Source organism: Armigeres subalbatus, chromosome 2 (assembly GCF_024139115.2).
Source record: "Armigeres subalbatus isolate Guangzhou_Male chromosome 2, GZ_Asu_2, whole genome shotgun sequence".
In the NCBI taxonomy this organism is placed as follows: Eukaryota; Metazoa; Arthropoda; class Insecta; order Diptera; family Culicidae; genus Armigeres; species Armigeres subalbatus.
Genome location: NC_085140.1, coordinates 330,978,025 through 330,991,743, shown reverse-complemented (window position 1 = coordinate 330,991,743; position 13,719 = coordinate 330,978,025). Strand labels below are relative to the sequence as shown.

The 13,719-nt window shown below is 38.7% G+C and overlaps 2 protein-coding genes across 2 annotated transcripts in view; one reads left to right on the top strand and one right to left on the bottom strand.

The window, feature by feature from the left end:
• Positions 1-13,719, top strand: part of LOC134212750 (zinc finger protein 14-like) — a 36,945-nt gene that overhangs the window by 4,611 nt on the left and 18,615 nt on the right. The window lies entirely within an intron of this gene.
• Positions 9,057-12,546, bottom strand: LOC134216923 (zinc finger protein 84-like). The gene is made up of 4 exons (XM_062695687.1): positions 12,322-12,546; positions 11,779-11,937; positions 10,534-11,713; positions 9,057-10,435 (listed from the first exon to the last, which is right to left on the bottom strand). The coding sequence occupies exons 1-4, from the start codon at positions 12,362-12,364 to the stop codon at positions 9,070-9,072; spliced, it is 2,748 nt and encodes a 915-aa protein (XP_062551671.1). The 5' UTR covers positions 12,365-12,546; the 3' UTR covers positions 9,057-9,069.

The following is a 13,719-nucleotide window of genomic DNA, read 5'->3' as shown; positions in this document are numbered from 1 at the left end:
TATCTTTCTTCCTTCGTTCTTCCTGCTTTCTTCTTTCGTTCTTCCTTCTTTCTTCCTTTTTTCTTTCTTCCTTCTTTCTTCCTACTTTCTTCCTTTTTTATTTCTTCTTCCTTCCTTCTTTCTTCTTTTTTGTCTTTCTTTCTTCCTTTTTTCTTCCTTTTTTCTTCTTCCTTTCTTCTTTTTTCCTTTACACCTCATTTCTTCATTTTATCTTCTTTCTATCTGTCTGAAAATTTGTATACAGGGGTTTTTGGGGCCAGGGAAGGTTCTTATTATGGTTCGAGACCTCTCCTCCTTTGAACGGGAGGAGGGGCTCCATACAAATATTTTAATGAATTTCACCTTCAAACCATACCCACAAATATCCATCACAAGACACATATTACAGTTCTAGCTCTAAAACCATTCCCCCGACAATTAAACGCCCAGCAATAAGCGATAGATTATAGCGGCACCCCTATAACCTCCCTGAAGAAGGTCCAAACCAAGGGTCGAAACGTCGGATACAGTAGAATCACTCCGCTTTTTTTAAATTCTGAGACCAGAAAAGCCAAAATAGATGGTTTACTTAGTAAAATAGGTTCAACTTGCTGTAGTATTTCGGAAAGAGAGATGATGAAAAGAATTCATTATCTGCAGCTACGCCCATGATCAAAGAGCTAAATATGTGCAATACTTATGTTAAAAAAACAAAAACTCTAGGGGGGACTAGTTTGGTCCTAGGTGGGGCTATAGCTCCCTCTAGCCCCCCTGTATTTACGCCAATGGTAATGAACGCGAGTAGTGCTCGCATAAAATGCTCAGTGCAACTGTGCTTAAGTGTTCAGTGCAACTTAGCGTTGATTGATTTTGTAATGAGCGCGAGTGGTGCTCGCATAAAGTGCTCAGTGCGACCAAGTGTTGCTTGTTTTTGTTATGAGCGCGAGTGGTGCTCAGTGCGAATAAGTGTGTCTTGATTTTGTAATGAGCGAGAGTGGTGCTCGCATAAGGTGCTTAGTAGTACATTTTTTACAAAACTGATTTTTTTTAATGAGATCGCGTAATGCTCACATATTGTGTTCAGGCTGGTGGTCTGTCAGAACAGAAGGAAAATGTTTTGAGATCTTTATAATTTATGTTTATTACATAGTTTAGTTATCAGTTATCTATATATCCATTAATCACCTAAACTATTTAAGATGTACTAAAAATGTAACAGACATGTTATACCCGGTACATTGAGAGCTTTTCTCACTTATGTTTGGTACTTAAATATAATTGCGGATTTGGAATAACTTCCTTTTTCCAATCCACTCCTCGCTTTAGGAGGCACTAGTTTTTCATCTATGTTTACTTGCAACAAGTACTGATACATAGTTTTAGAATTTGTTGACCACTTATTTATTAAAATTTGTGCCTTAATGTCAAAGCGTCCAGTGTGCAGACATTTCTGAACACTACCATGGTTCTCCTTAATGTATCTGCCCATTTAGGGTGAAAGGTTCTTGTTCAACGAATACTAATTATCGGCAATTCAATTTTTTTATAAGTACAAGAATTTTTCTCATAAGTTTTCGAGTATGTTGTGTTTATATCACTTTTCTGTGTTCTACCGAATAAAAAAAATCTCGATAATAGGCAAAATTATTATAAGATTTGAAGTATATAAATAAGGTTTTGACACAAAACTGATTAAAATACTGGTCAAAAATAAACCACAATCAAAAGATATATTAAAATTGAATAGGTATTGTGCACACATCAGGGTGGCTCAAATTAGTATGGGAAAAACGTTTTTAATTTTTTTTTTTGATGGGCCGTCCTCTCATTCGGTTCTATTTGATGCCCTGATGCTCTGGACAAAATTTCAGCCAAATCGGTCAACGTTTGGGCAGTGCTAAACTCGTTGGAAGTTTATATGCAAAAATGTATGCAGAAACATCCAAAAACAGTGAATTGCAGTTGGACGTCACAACTTACGATGAAACTATGATACTTGTTCAGATCTTGAAGAATTTAATACAGAATGTTATGCAGAAAATCGCGAGAAGATTAGAGTTTGCCCGGCTAAGCTATTAGCATTTCTCTGAAGTGGGGTTTGAGCGAATTTCGTTTCTTTTACCTTTGAAAAGAAATAAATTCACCCCTACAACACTCCAGTAAAATGCTAATATCTTTGCCTAATAAACTCCAATCTTCTCGCGGTTTTCAGCATAACATTCTGTATTTAATTCTACAAGAACGTAATGAGTATCATGGTTCTTGATCGTAAATTGTGCCGTTCAACTACAAATTACTGTTTTTGGATGTTTCTGCATACATTTATCCATATAAACATCCAACGAGTTAAGCACCGTCCAAACGTTGACCGATTTGACTGAAATTTTGTCCAGAGCATTAGGGCATCAAATCGAACCGAATAAGAGGGCGGCCCATCAAAAAATTTGAAAAAGTGTTTTTTGAGTCACCCTAACACACATGTTCATTACAAATCTGAATTTATCATAAAATTTCTTTTTGTCAAAACCAGTCTCTATGGGGCACTATGGGCATACCTGCACAGACCAAGATATCAGGCCTTAAAATGCGAACAAGTTCAAATTTCAGTAGTCAAATACAAGAATATTATCATATATTGTAAGATTCATTACGGAAAAATTACAACAGCGCATCACTGCGATCGAAACAGAAAAAATGACCATTGACCAATTGAAATGTGGCTGTTCAAACGGTGAAGAGTGACAAATCGGTTCAGTCCGCTGTTGTGCGGTTTAATGATTTTATTTGGTATCGAATACTAAAAACTGTTGTAGGAATATCATATTCTTCCATATTACGATTCTTTTTTTGTTTAAATAAACGTTTTGGATGGGTGGCCCATACTGCCACAAATGGTTGCTCATATTGCCCCGTCGGGAACACATATTGAAATCAATATGTTTTCAAAAGTGCATTCCAACATTTTCCAAACGCATTTTTCGTTATTCATCGACGTAATACGAAAGGTAACATTCTCTATAGTATAAGTCAACTACATTTGAATGATGTTTTTTGAGCTTTTCAGCGCTTTTCGGAACGCTTTCCTTAGATGGCCCATATTGCCCCGATCACCCCTGTCTCTTGTTGGAACTAATAAAACCCTCCAGATTTGCTTTATTTTTGAAGTTATTCGCAAAATTGGCCAAATTTTGCTTATATGCATGTCCGAAGAATTCCTCGCGAATATTCCAAGAATTTCCGAAATAAAGAAAAATTCACTGGGGACTTCGCAGAAAATCTTCAGTGGAAATTCTGAAGCGTTTCTCGAAGAAATTTCGGAGAATTCCCCTTACAAGTTCCAAAGAATGTCTTTTTGAAATTACAAAGACTTCCTTTGTAAATTCTAAAGAATTTTCCGTTGAAGTGCGACATAATAATCAAAGAATATTTTAGTAGAACCTGCAATGTAATCCAAATGGAGATTTTGAAAAAAAAATCGAAAATTTGTATAGAACACTTTGGTGATATTTTCCTGCTCAACACAGAAGAATTTGCTGTCGAAATCATGATATTTTTAAGCCGTAGTTCAGAATCGAGAAAAGAAAAATGGAGCATCGTGGAACGGAACGCAGAATCAAAACAAACCAGCGAAGAGAGAAGCGAGAAACCAGTTTTTCTGATGCAAATAGAGTAATCAGAAGTTCAAATTAAAAATGAACCCCGTTAATTTGACGGTATATGAAAAATAAACATAACGATAAAAGATGAAATATATTCGGTATACCAGGCCTGGTAGCGGGTCACTTTTTAGTGACTTGGTCACTTTTTTCGGGCTAGTCACTAAAAAGTCTCTTTTTTCGACCTCAAGTCACTAAAGTCACTTTTTCTCGCAAAAAGTCACTATTTTCAACTATTTTGAAACTATTGACCAAGATTTTTTATAAAGTTTCATGTATCCATCGGATGATGCTTTGTTCATGCAGAAATGAAATTACGGATCTTGGAAAAATTATCGCTCGGAAACTGGCTGCTCTTATTGGCATTTCGCCATTTCATTGAAGGTGTTTTACGTCACAATTTATAAATTGGTATACAGTCATGCAAGCAGAAGACCTGTCGATTTCAAGTTTTCTTAAAACTCAATACAGTAGGGGAAGGTGGGGAGACAAATGATCGTTATGTGGCGAGTTATTTTTTTGATAGACAACTTTATTAACTCTATTATTTACTGTGTTTTGTTCCTCCTAAAGTTGTTTTTTTAGTGGCCACGCAAAATTCGAACATTTTCTCCCGATAATGAACAAATGCTATCATTTTTTCACAGCAAAAATCCATAAATATGCTTAATGAAGAGATAAAAATGCCAACACTCCACCACAATTTTAGGATTTTTTGATTTTGAGTTGTTGCCTCAATTTGAGGAGACTTGATCCCTCATTAGTCATGCATGTATAATATAATATAAAAATTTTGGCTAAAAAAATCGAGAAAATATAATTTGTTCTCAACTGTTTTGTAATTGGACAGATGTAATGAAGGGTTTTGCTGTAAAAAATATTTATTTAGTAGATATCATAGAAAGGAGATCAAGTCTCCCCAATTTTGAAGATTGCATGCGCTGTCGAATTCCATAGCAAAAATCGTTCATGAATACGCACAGCAAGTCGGAAAATCTGTGGAAGGAGGAAAAAAATTAAAAGTTCAGAGAACATGGTCCTCATTACAAGCAGGAGGTCGAGCGTTCAATCCCAGGCTGGTTGTAAATGAATCTTCATATTTTTTTTTGTTTCGTTGTCTACCAAAACGATCCGTACTTTTGTTCCTGTCGCACTAAAAATTACAAAAACGATCCGTGGCACCAGTGACAAATCGTATATTTCTCTGCATCTTTCCAAAGTAGGTGTTCAGCTAATCCAATTATCGTAATTTTCACTTATTCTCAAGAGAAGAAAATGCTTATTCACACAGACTTTCGCAGAGAAATCATTTTCGGGAAAGAAAAACAGGTGTTATGAGTGATAACCATATTTCGCTCACTTCCAATGGAGTAAAACTGATTTGCTTGCAAGACTACTCATAGTTTTGAGTAGTCCTGCTTTTGACTGATATTGAGTAAAATTTTCGTGGGGTTAAAAGAGAGGGCAATACAATTTTATCTAGTCACTGAGTAGACAAAAGTTAGCGTGTACGATTTTCGTTTCTCTTCTGAGTTTGTTCTAAGAGAAAAGAGTGGTAAGTGAAAGATGTTTTTCGCCACAAATTATTCTCCTTCGACCCAAAAACGCTTGATTTCGTCCCATTTAACTTGCAACTGGAATTGGCAGTCACTATTTGGTCACTTTTTCTGCAACTGAAAGTCACTATTTGGTCCCTTTTTTCGTCAGCTTTGGTCACTAAAGTCACTATTTTGAGTGGCTTCGGTCGCTACCAGCCCTGGTATACAGCCTAAGGCTAGAAGTTGAAGCTTTTAGCACCAAAATTGTTAGTTGGAATATTCTTCTCATCACAACAGAGGGAAACACATCACAAATGCTTTGCTTTCATGTCACTGATCATTGCTAAAAAACACAAAAATAAGACACAAATCAAATCCCTTTTCATTGCATTGATGTTGACTAGATGAACATGGGAGCTATGAGATTGAGATGATAAGTCCAGTAACCCTATATACAACTAATAAAAAGGCCAAATTTATTCCGCCAAATCTTCCATCAACGAATGCACTGCATGCCATGCGTCTCCATCACGTCGTCTGCGTTATCGATCCAAATTCAGCTCCAAGCTGCCTGCGACGCTCAGCAATTTTCTTTGTGATCGATTTCAATGGCAACCGCGTTGTAGAGGTTCCAAGGTTCTTACATCAAGGTTCAATCATTTCGTCAGTAGATATGAAAGATGTATGCAGGGATGAAAAATACAGTTTTCTGTGCAAATCGTAGACGAACTCGGTGGCGGTCTCATGCAAAAATCCAAGATGGCGGAGACGTTTAACCCGTATCGTCTTGAGTGAAGGAATAAAATTCAAATTGCTGCCATTTCGTCATTTTTTATCGTATTGGCCTGGTTTTATTACTGTTCTGCCCGTACGGATCCCAGAATTCAGAAGCTTGAGTGTGGACTGCGCATGCTGAGGCAGGAGTGACGTAGCCTAGTATCCTTTATTGACACCTCGAGGCATGCCATGTGTTAGGGTGAGCACCGAAATAAGACTCACTTGGGGCGAGTGAAATTTTGAGTGGGTTGAATCCACACACTCACAGTGAGGCACATGTGGTGCACTGGGAGTGCCCCTACTTCGGTAGGGTAGCGCGTGGTCTGCTTTGACAGAAGAGTAAGTGATCGGCCTGTGCTGAGGAAGGAGTGTCGTAGCGTAGTATCTGTTGGCCCAGTCAGTTACCGCTAACAACTCCTCGAGGCATGGTAGTGAAGTGTTAGATTGAGCATCCAAGTAGGTCTCAAATGGTATGGGTGCTTGTGTAAATGAGTACATTAAGTACAGCCTATCCTTCAGAAGTAATGCTGGAAAGCTGTCCCGGGAGGAAATTAGGGTTGGAGTCCAAGGAGGGTTTAGTGGGTGAGAGTCCCACACTCCAGTACACTGTCATGTGGAAGCTTGGCAACTACATGTGCTGGGTCAATGGACCAATCTAGAAGATGTTAATAAAATCGTATTGAGGGTAGTAATAAAACTGCGATAAAACATGTATATTATTTGTTGATACTCTATAGGAGGTTATCGTGACCATTATAAGAGTAATAATAAAATTTGTTTAAATAATAATAAAAATTGTTTGAATTTTAAATCAAGGTTCAGTTTTGGAAATGTTTTGAAAATTTGGCTAGTTTCTCGCATAACTCCAAAATAAGGAAATTTTCGATGATTTTACTAGCTCTAACAGGAGATCTGCTTCTCCGCTGTTGAAACTGATCGACAGTTTTTTGAAAAATATGTAATTTTTAGGGTTGGCCAAATTAGGCGCTTTGCAATTATGCTTTGCTTGTTTTGGAGGAGACCAAAGGTGTTATCGTATTATATGAATATGCTTTATTGATCTGAACTTGTTTTGTGGTGATTTGACTGGCCATTTGGCATATAAAGCCCAAGTGCGACAACTGGTGCTATAGCCACGATTAATACATCTAGCCTATATACGCAACAACATTTATTGTGAATATTGCGTTTGTAGAAGCTTAAAATCAACGCGCTTCGATATTATAGAATATTTACAATAAAACTTTAAATTTCATAATTCTCTAAACTGCTCAACACATTTGAATTTCAAGCAGTATGGAATGAAGTAGCCATGATTTCGTTGAAATACTTCAGAAATAACTGAATTCCTTCAATAAATAATTTATTTTATCGTAATTGATGTATTTTTTAATTTGAATTTGAATTTCATCACTATACAAATATGGCGACAGTCATTTTTATGATAACAAAAAATCTGCCGATAAATAGCTAAATGGCTTTCGTGATAACCTCAACAATTCGGTTGGGTTTATTCATTACCGTTTTATACCTGCAATAAAACCTTGTCATGATTACACATGCGCCCAGTGGCTGAGCCAGAAACACTTTATTCCCTATGGGCAGTGATGCCAGAGCTATTTTTTTTTACGGAATTTGTATTCTACTATATACGGAATTTGGACAATTCGTATTTCCTTTACTATCTCATAGAAACTCATGAAAAAATAAATCAGTAGCACACAACCAGAAATGTGTTGTATACTTAGAATAATCTGCACGTAATACACGTAATCACGAATGAGAAAATCTGTTATGATCTCGCGATTCCAGTACAGCTTCATGAAACTATTTTCCAGAACCAGGTCAGGCACATATTTGTAGTAGGCGATAAACTGGTTAACCAAATTGTGCGTTAAAGCAAGCTGTTGGTGCACAATCTTGGCTACTTCGTTATGGCGACCGAGATAGGCTGAATCAGCCTGTGGACCAAGGCTGAACACCCGGACACGATATGCTCGATCGTCTCTCCTACTGAGTTGCACTTCCTAGCGGTCCTGCACGTTTTCGTGCAATATGTAGTGCCGATAGTTTTTCGTCGCAATTACCCGGTCCTGGATGGCTACCATGAATCCGTCTGTTTCTGAGAAAAGTTCACTCCGTACCAGCCACGTATTAAACGCCACTTTGTCGATATATTCCAGCTTCAGTTGATGGGGGTGCGTCCCATGAAACTCCTGCTTCCACGATGCGATCATCTCGTCGACAGTTTTGATGTTGCAATTCAGCTGATAGTCTTCCTGCGCCAGATGCAGAGCACTGAATCCGTGATCAGCTTCACATACAGCGCGATAGATTTCGTTCTAGTTGCGGTTCTGGCTCTCCACGAAGTATCTCCGCAACTGCTAGATCTGGGAAACACATAGTGTCTGTATATCGGTGACGCCTCTTCCTCCTACTGTACGTGGCAGGGTGACTCTCTCAATGGACGATTTTGGATGGCACATGCGATGCTTAATGAACGCCACTCGTACTGCTCGATCTAACACCTCCAAGTCAGTCAAGGGCACGGCAAACATGTTTATCGCCTTCATTTATTTGCCAGTCGATAAGAAGCTTTTCAAAATACCGTTGACACGATGCAAGAACTTTTCCTGCAGTCCTTCTTGATAATCATGTGGCGAATTCCCTTCATTTGCAGGAAACCTAGGAAATTGTACGTTTCTCCTTCAACTATGTTTAGAATCTCTTCATGGCAAAAACCGGTAGAGTTCCCCTATTGCTTCATTTCTGCCCAGAGGACAAAGACTAGTGCAGAGGGTTTCTGGTTTTATTAAGAATTTCTATGATATCCATCCCAACACTACCTGAGCCTGAGATACACCTCTCAGGTGTCTGGTTGCAGATTTTTGTTTTACCGCCATAAAAAATAATAAGAATAATAACGCGCTTTGCTAGATTTCATTCTATCCCTTTCGCAGATTTGCATTTAAATAAGGTATTATTGCAACGCTAGTTCGATGGAAATTTCACAAAACAAACTGGTAACACTCAAAAAATGTCATATTCTGTCGTTTTTAATAACCAATATACTATTTTTGGTGATCGATTTTGTATTAAGCTCGGCTCAATTTTCACAATCATTGATCTCCATCATCTTTATTTTCATCATTTAATTCTTCTACTACATCAATCTCCATAATGATGTCCGAGTCGTTCAAATAAGTATCGAAAGTGTGCGACTGCAGATGCTCCTCGCAAGTCACTTTATGGGTGAACTCTTGGCAGCACAGTTTGCATTCATAGTACTGATACTTACCATCTACGTATACCTGATAGCCACGTTGCCTCGTGATGAACGTCCGTCGCTCATCGCTGGTGTGGTTGACATCTATATGCTGAACCAGTTGGTACTGTTCCTTGAAGACTTGGCCACAGAGAACGCATTCGACGGGGAACTGTCCTACATGTTCGCGTTTGAAGTGTTCCAAGTGGTCTTGCTTCGGTAGCCATTTCTTGCACACCCAGCAAGGTTTCTTCACGAGAGGCAAATTCTGTCCTGGTTGGCATTCCAGCTTTTTCAAATGTGTGAGTAGGGTACGTGCCCTTCTAAATATGCGACCACATATTGTGCACGTATTTTGGCGCGGTCTTCTCAAGTGATCCGAACGAATGTGCTTAACCATTTCGGCACGATAGACGTGGTCGACGAGACAAATTCGACACTCATAATACTCGGCATTCTCGACCACGATGGTTTTGTACAAGCTCGATCCGAGCGATCTGAATTCCACCGGGCTATGAGACAAGTCAGCGTGACGCTTTAACTGTTCTTGAGTATCGCACTTTGTTCCACAGAGCACACAGATGTATGGACTTTCTTCCGGGTGATAGATGGCTTCGTGTTCCGAGAGGAGTTCTTTTACCTCGAATACGTGACAAAATCGGCATTTTCGAAGAGTATTCTGCTCATTTTGATGTTGTTGGACGTGGAATTTACGCTCGCTCAGCGGCATGAAGGTATTGCATTCAGGACATTGGAATTGGGTATTCAACCGGTGAAAAGCTCTATGCTGTCCCATCGTGGGACCAAATACTGCTTTTTTGCAAACTTTACAACATCTGAACAGCCAACTAATCTCGGTAGGATGTACCTTTCTACGATGCTCAACAAGTTGCTCCAAATCTTCAAAGTTGCTCGCCGATCCGATGCATTTATTGCACCGGAAAAGCTTTTCGGGATTGTGCGTATTTATGTGATTGTTGTAGGCGGCCTCGTCGGTGAATTCATTCTCACAAAAGGTGCAATTCTTTAACAGCCGATGACCAGTGAAGAGCTCCGAATGGGTCTTGAAGTCTTTCAGAGTTCGATAGCGCGCCGGACAATGCTTGCACAGAAAAATGTCGAACGTTCCTTCCGGTCCTCCCATATCAGCTTCCGTCAGTTTGGATGGATTCTTAACGACGGTTGGTTTGGTGAGCATACCGACGTTCGGTTGATCGGATCTGGAGAATGCATGACAGTCAATCAATGAAAGCGTAGTGTCACCACAGAACGCCTTCATTTATTGAAGGCCTTAAAGAAAAAAAAAATCAATACTTACTGAATCATGTCGTTCCCATGTTTCTCCTTCAAATGGTCGGCCACCGCTTGGGAGTGGCCAAAATGTTCACCGCAAAAACCGCACTTGTACACAAGTGGAGTCACCTCTTTTGTCGCAGTCCGTGCATCATTCGGTGCTACCATCGCTACATCCTGGCGAATTTCGTGTTCGTTAATGAAGTGCGTTGTCAGATCTGTCATGTCCGCGAACACCGATGTGCATAATCCACACTCGAATTTAGATCCCTGAATGATTTTCTGGTGTTCGCTAATGTGTTTCTCTAGCATGGGCAACTTGAAGTAAGTGTTGTCGCATTTGCCACATTGGTAAGGTCCCGTGGTGGCTGTTTCATTCAACGCGTCCGGATGTGACGCTTTGATGTGATCGTGCAGCTCCGTAGGTGAAAGGAATCCCGCGAAACAGGTCGTACATTGCGACATTCTGAAGTCGCACATCTGCAAGTGAACGGGAATAACCTCGTTGGGGACCAGTTTGCAGCATTTGTAACACACTTTGTAGACATAAGGTTTCGATTTACTTCGCTCTGCCTGTTCGTCTGAGTCTGGAACAACTTCCACTTTACCTCGTTTTCGACGCTGCGTTGGCCAAATGTCGAAATAGTTGTCGCGGTAAATGTTGGGAAACTTTTCCGTGAAACTAATCTGGCCGGTAAAGTCCAGCTCGTCGGCCAGTTCACGTGGTCTCATGCGTGAAGCCTGCGGTTCGTCTCGCGCCAGATGGACCATGTTACGAGCATTTAGCTCGTCCGATGCTTCAAGGTCGCCTGCCGTTTGGTAGGTCAACGATATCACGTGCTTTGCTGAACTGTGATTGATAGTCACTTTTCCATTGGGATCTGTTACTTTCTTCAGAAGCAACGACAGTGCTTCATAATTTAAATTGGGAAAGGCCTCTTTCATCACATACTCCCGAATGTAAGGATCTTCTTTTAGTTTCTTCCTCACTTCGAGGTCCTTGTTGGATAGATAAGTTGATTTTGGCTTCGAAACTGTGGCCGGTACTGATTCACGTAATTTGCGCAGCAATTCGGAGAAGTGCAATCCCGCATCCTGTTTGGTTATTCGTCCTTTGTTCGGCGTGAACGGAAAACTATCAGACTCTCCTGTCTTTGGTAGATATTGATTGGGTAGTGCGGAGGATTTCAATACATAGGAATTTGCTGTAAGGAATATGAATAAATTATTGGACAAGAATCCACATTAAATCGCTGAAAATGTTACTCACTTTGCTTGCAATACTCGAAGTTGTCCTTCGTGAAGTGCAAACAACAAACGGCTTCCCGACCCACAATTTCCTTCGAATATTTAGTAATCTGTATCCATCGCAAACGGAGGTTTGGATCAGTTGGAAAGGGGTAAAATTGATGATCTTTATAAGGACTTGCTGAAATATATTTTAGTAACTTATCAGTATTAAAAAATGGTAGTTATAACTAATCTTTAGCTCAAAAGGGGACCTAGCTTTTCACAAGATTCTAACATCCATAGTTTATCATCCCTATTCTCGTTATACGCATATTTGTCTCACGTTTTATTGTAGTTGAGAATAATCACATGAACTTCTTACATTTTATGCTTAATGTACATGGGACAGTTGTGCGTTCTTGTTTACGAAAAGGAATACATACTCGAACCATATAGAATACGAGTGATAAACTGTACTTTAAAACCATTGGAAAAAAAATTCATTACAAGATTAAAGTAACGATAGCATACATCCTTATTTATATTTTATTCAACTATTTGCCACATACCCTCACATACCTACCTAAATTTTTACACAGTGGCACGCTACACCAAGTGAAAACCATTTTAATCTAAACAATTTATGCAACCAATTAGAATATAAATTTGTTATTCTTTGGGAAAAATAGTGATTTTTTTTGCTGAATTGGTTGAGCACAACACTTTATCTTTTGTTGGTAAACAGTTAACAAAAAACGTCATTCCTACACTGAATAAATAAAAAATAGTATATTCTATTTGATTTTCATATAACTGCGTTCTATGTAATCTGCAAAAGCTGAGATGCAAAAGCAAATCCATAAAGATATCTCTTATAAACCAAAACCATGATTTTTGATTTTCTGGCATGAACGATTGCTTTGAAAATTATTCTTCATGCTAGTTAAAACTCCATACTTGATATATCTCTTAAGAAACACATTAATTGCTATTTTGAGTGAACGTCTCATGAACCATTTGCACCGTTGTGGTTTTTAAGTCCTTTGTTGGTGCCCTTATCTACCATGCGGAATGTTTGCTTTGGTTTTTAGGCCGTTCACTTTATATTGTTTATTTAGAAAAACTAGCTTCAAGTTATTTTAAAATGTATATTCTTACTAGGTTTTCGATATATGTATCGCATAGCAGAACTGCTCTGGCTAACAAATCTAAACAAATCCGATGGTGTTAGTAGCTTTGAGCAAACGGCTTAAAAACCAGACGTGTTGTCGGTGATGCGAGTAAACGGCGCGATTTTTGTTTTAGCTGAAATTTTGTAGATTTCGAATGGTTTTTCAATTAATCTTGATCTGCTGTTATAATATAACCATTTACGTATAGTATTGACATGATTTTGGGAATGAAATGAGTTTCTACTTCAATAAATGAATTAAATTAGTCATAGAAAATTTGAACCTCATTTTTCTCGATTCAGCTTTGTTGGTTTTTCGGCCCTAATCCTATGTTGCTCAAGATATTTACTAATTCAAAATCATATACATATGTTGTTCGTGTAGTAATTGTTAGAATGAATGAAATAGAATATATATAGAATATAAATAGAATGAAATCAATGTAGTTCGTCAAGTTAGTGTTTTAAATATATAAATAATGTGTGTTTTACATTGTCCGCGAGTGTCTTTATGCTTATTATGCCAGGAAGAACTGTGCCATCTAAATAAACAGGCGAAGGATTATCGCCTAGAACAGCGGTTCTCAACCTGGGGTACATGTACCCCTGAGGGTACCTTCGCTGGCCCTAGGGAGTACCTCGGATGAAAATGCATAATGGCGGACGTATTACAATTCCAATTGGAGCTTATTGATAAAGTTTTGATTATTGTGAATTTTTTATTTCAAAATTTTGTCTTGTACATAATATGCATAGCGATCAGTAATGTGCCATCCAGACTACGAGCTATATCAGTTGATATAAAGTAGC

Bases quoted from the DNA above. Each gene is read 5' to 3' on its own strand.
- LOC134216923 (XM_062695687.1), bottom strand. From the start codon at position 12,364: ATGGTTTTCACTTGGTGTAGCGTGCCACTGTGTAAAAATTTAG. The intron at 11,714-11,778 runs GTGAGTAACATT...TATTCCTTACAG, and splicing joins CTTCGAGTATTGCAAGCAAA to CAAATTCCTATGTATTGAAA. The intron at 10,436-10,533 runs GTAAGTATTGAT...TGCATTCTCCAG, and splicing joins CATGGGAACGACATGATTCA to ATCCGATCAACCGAACGTCG.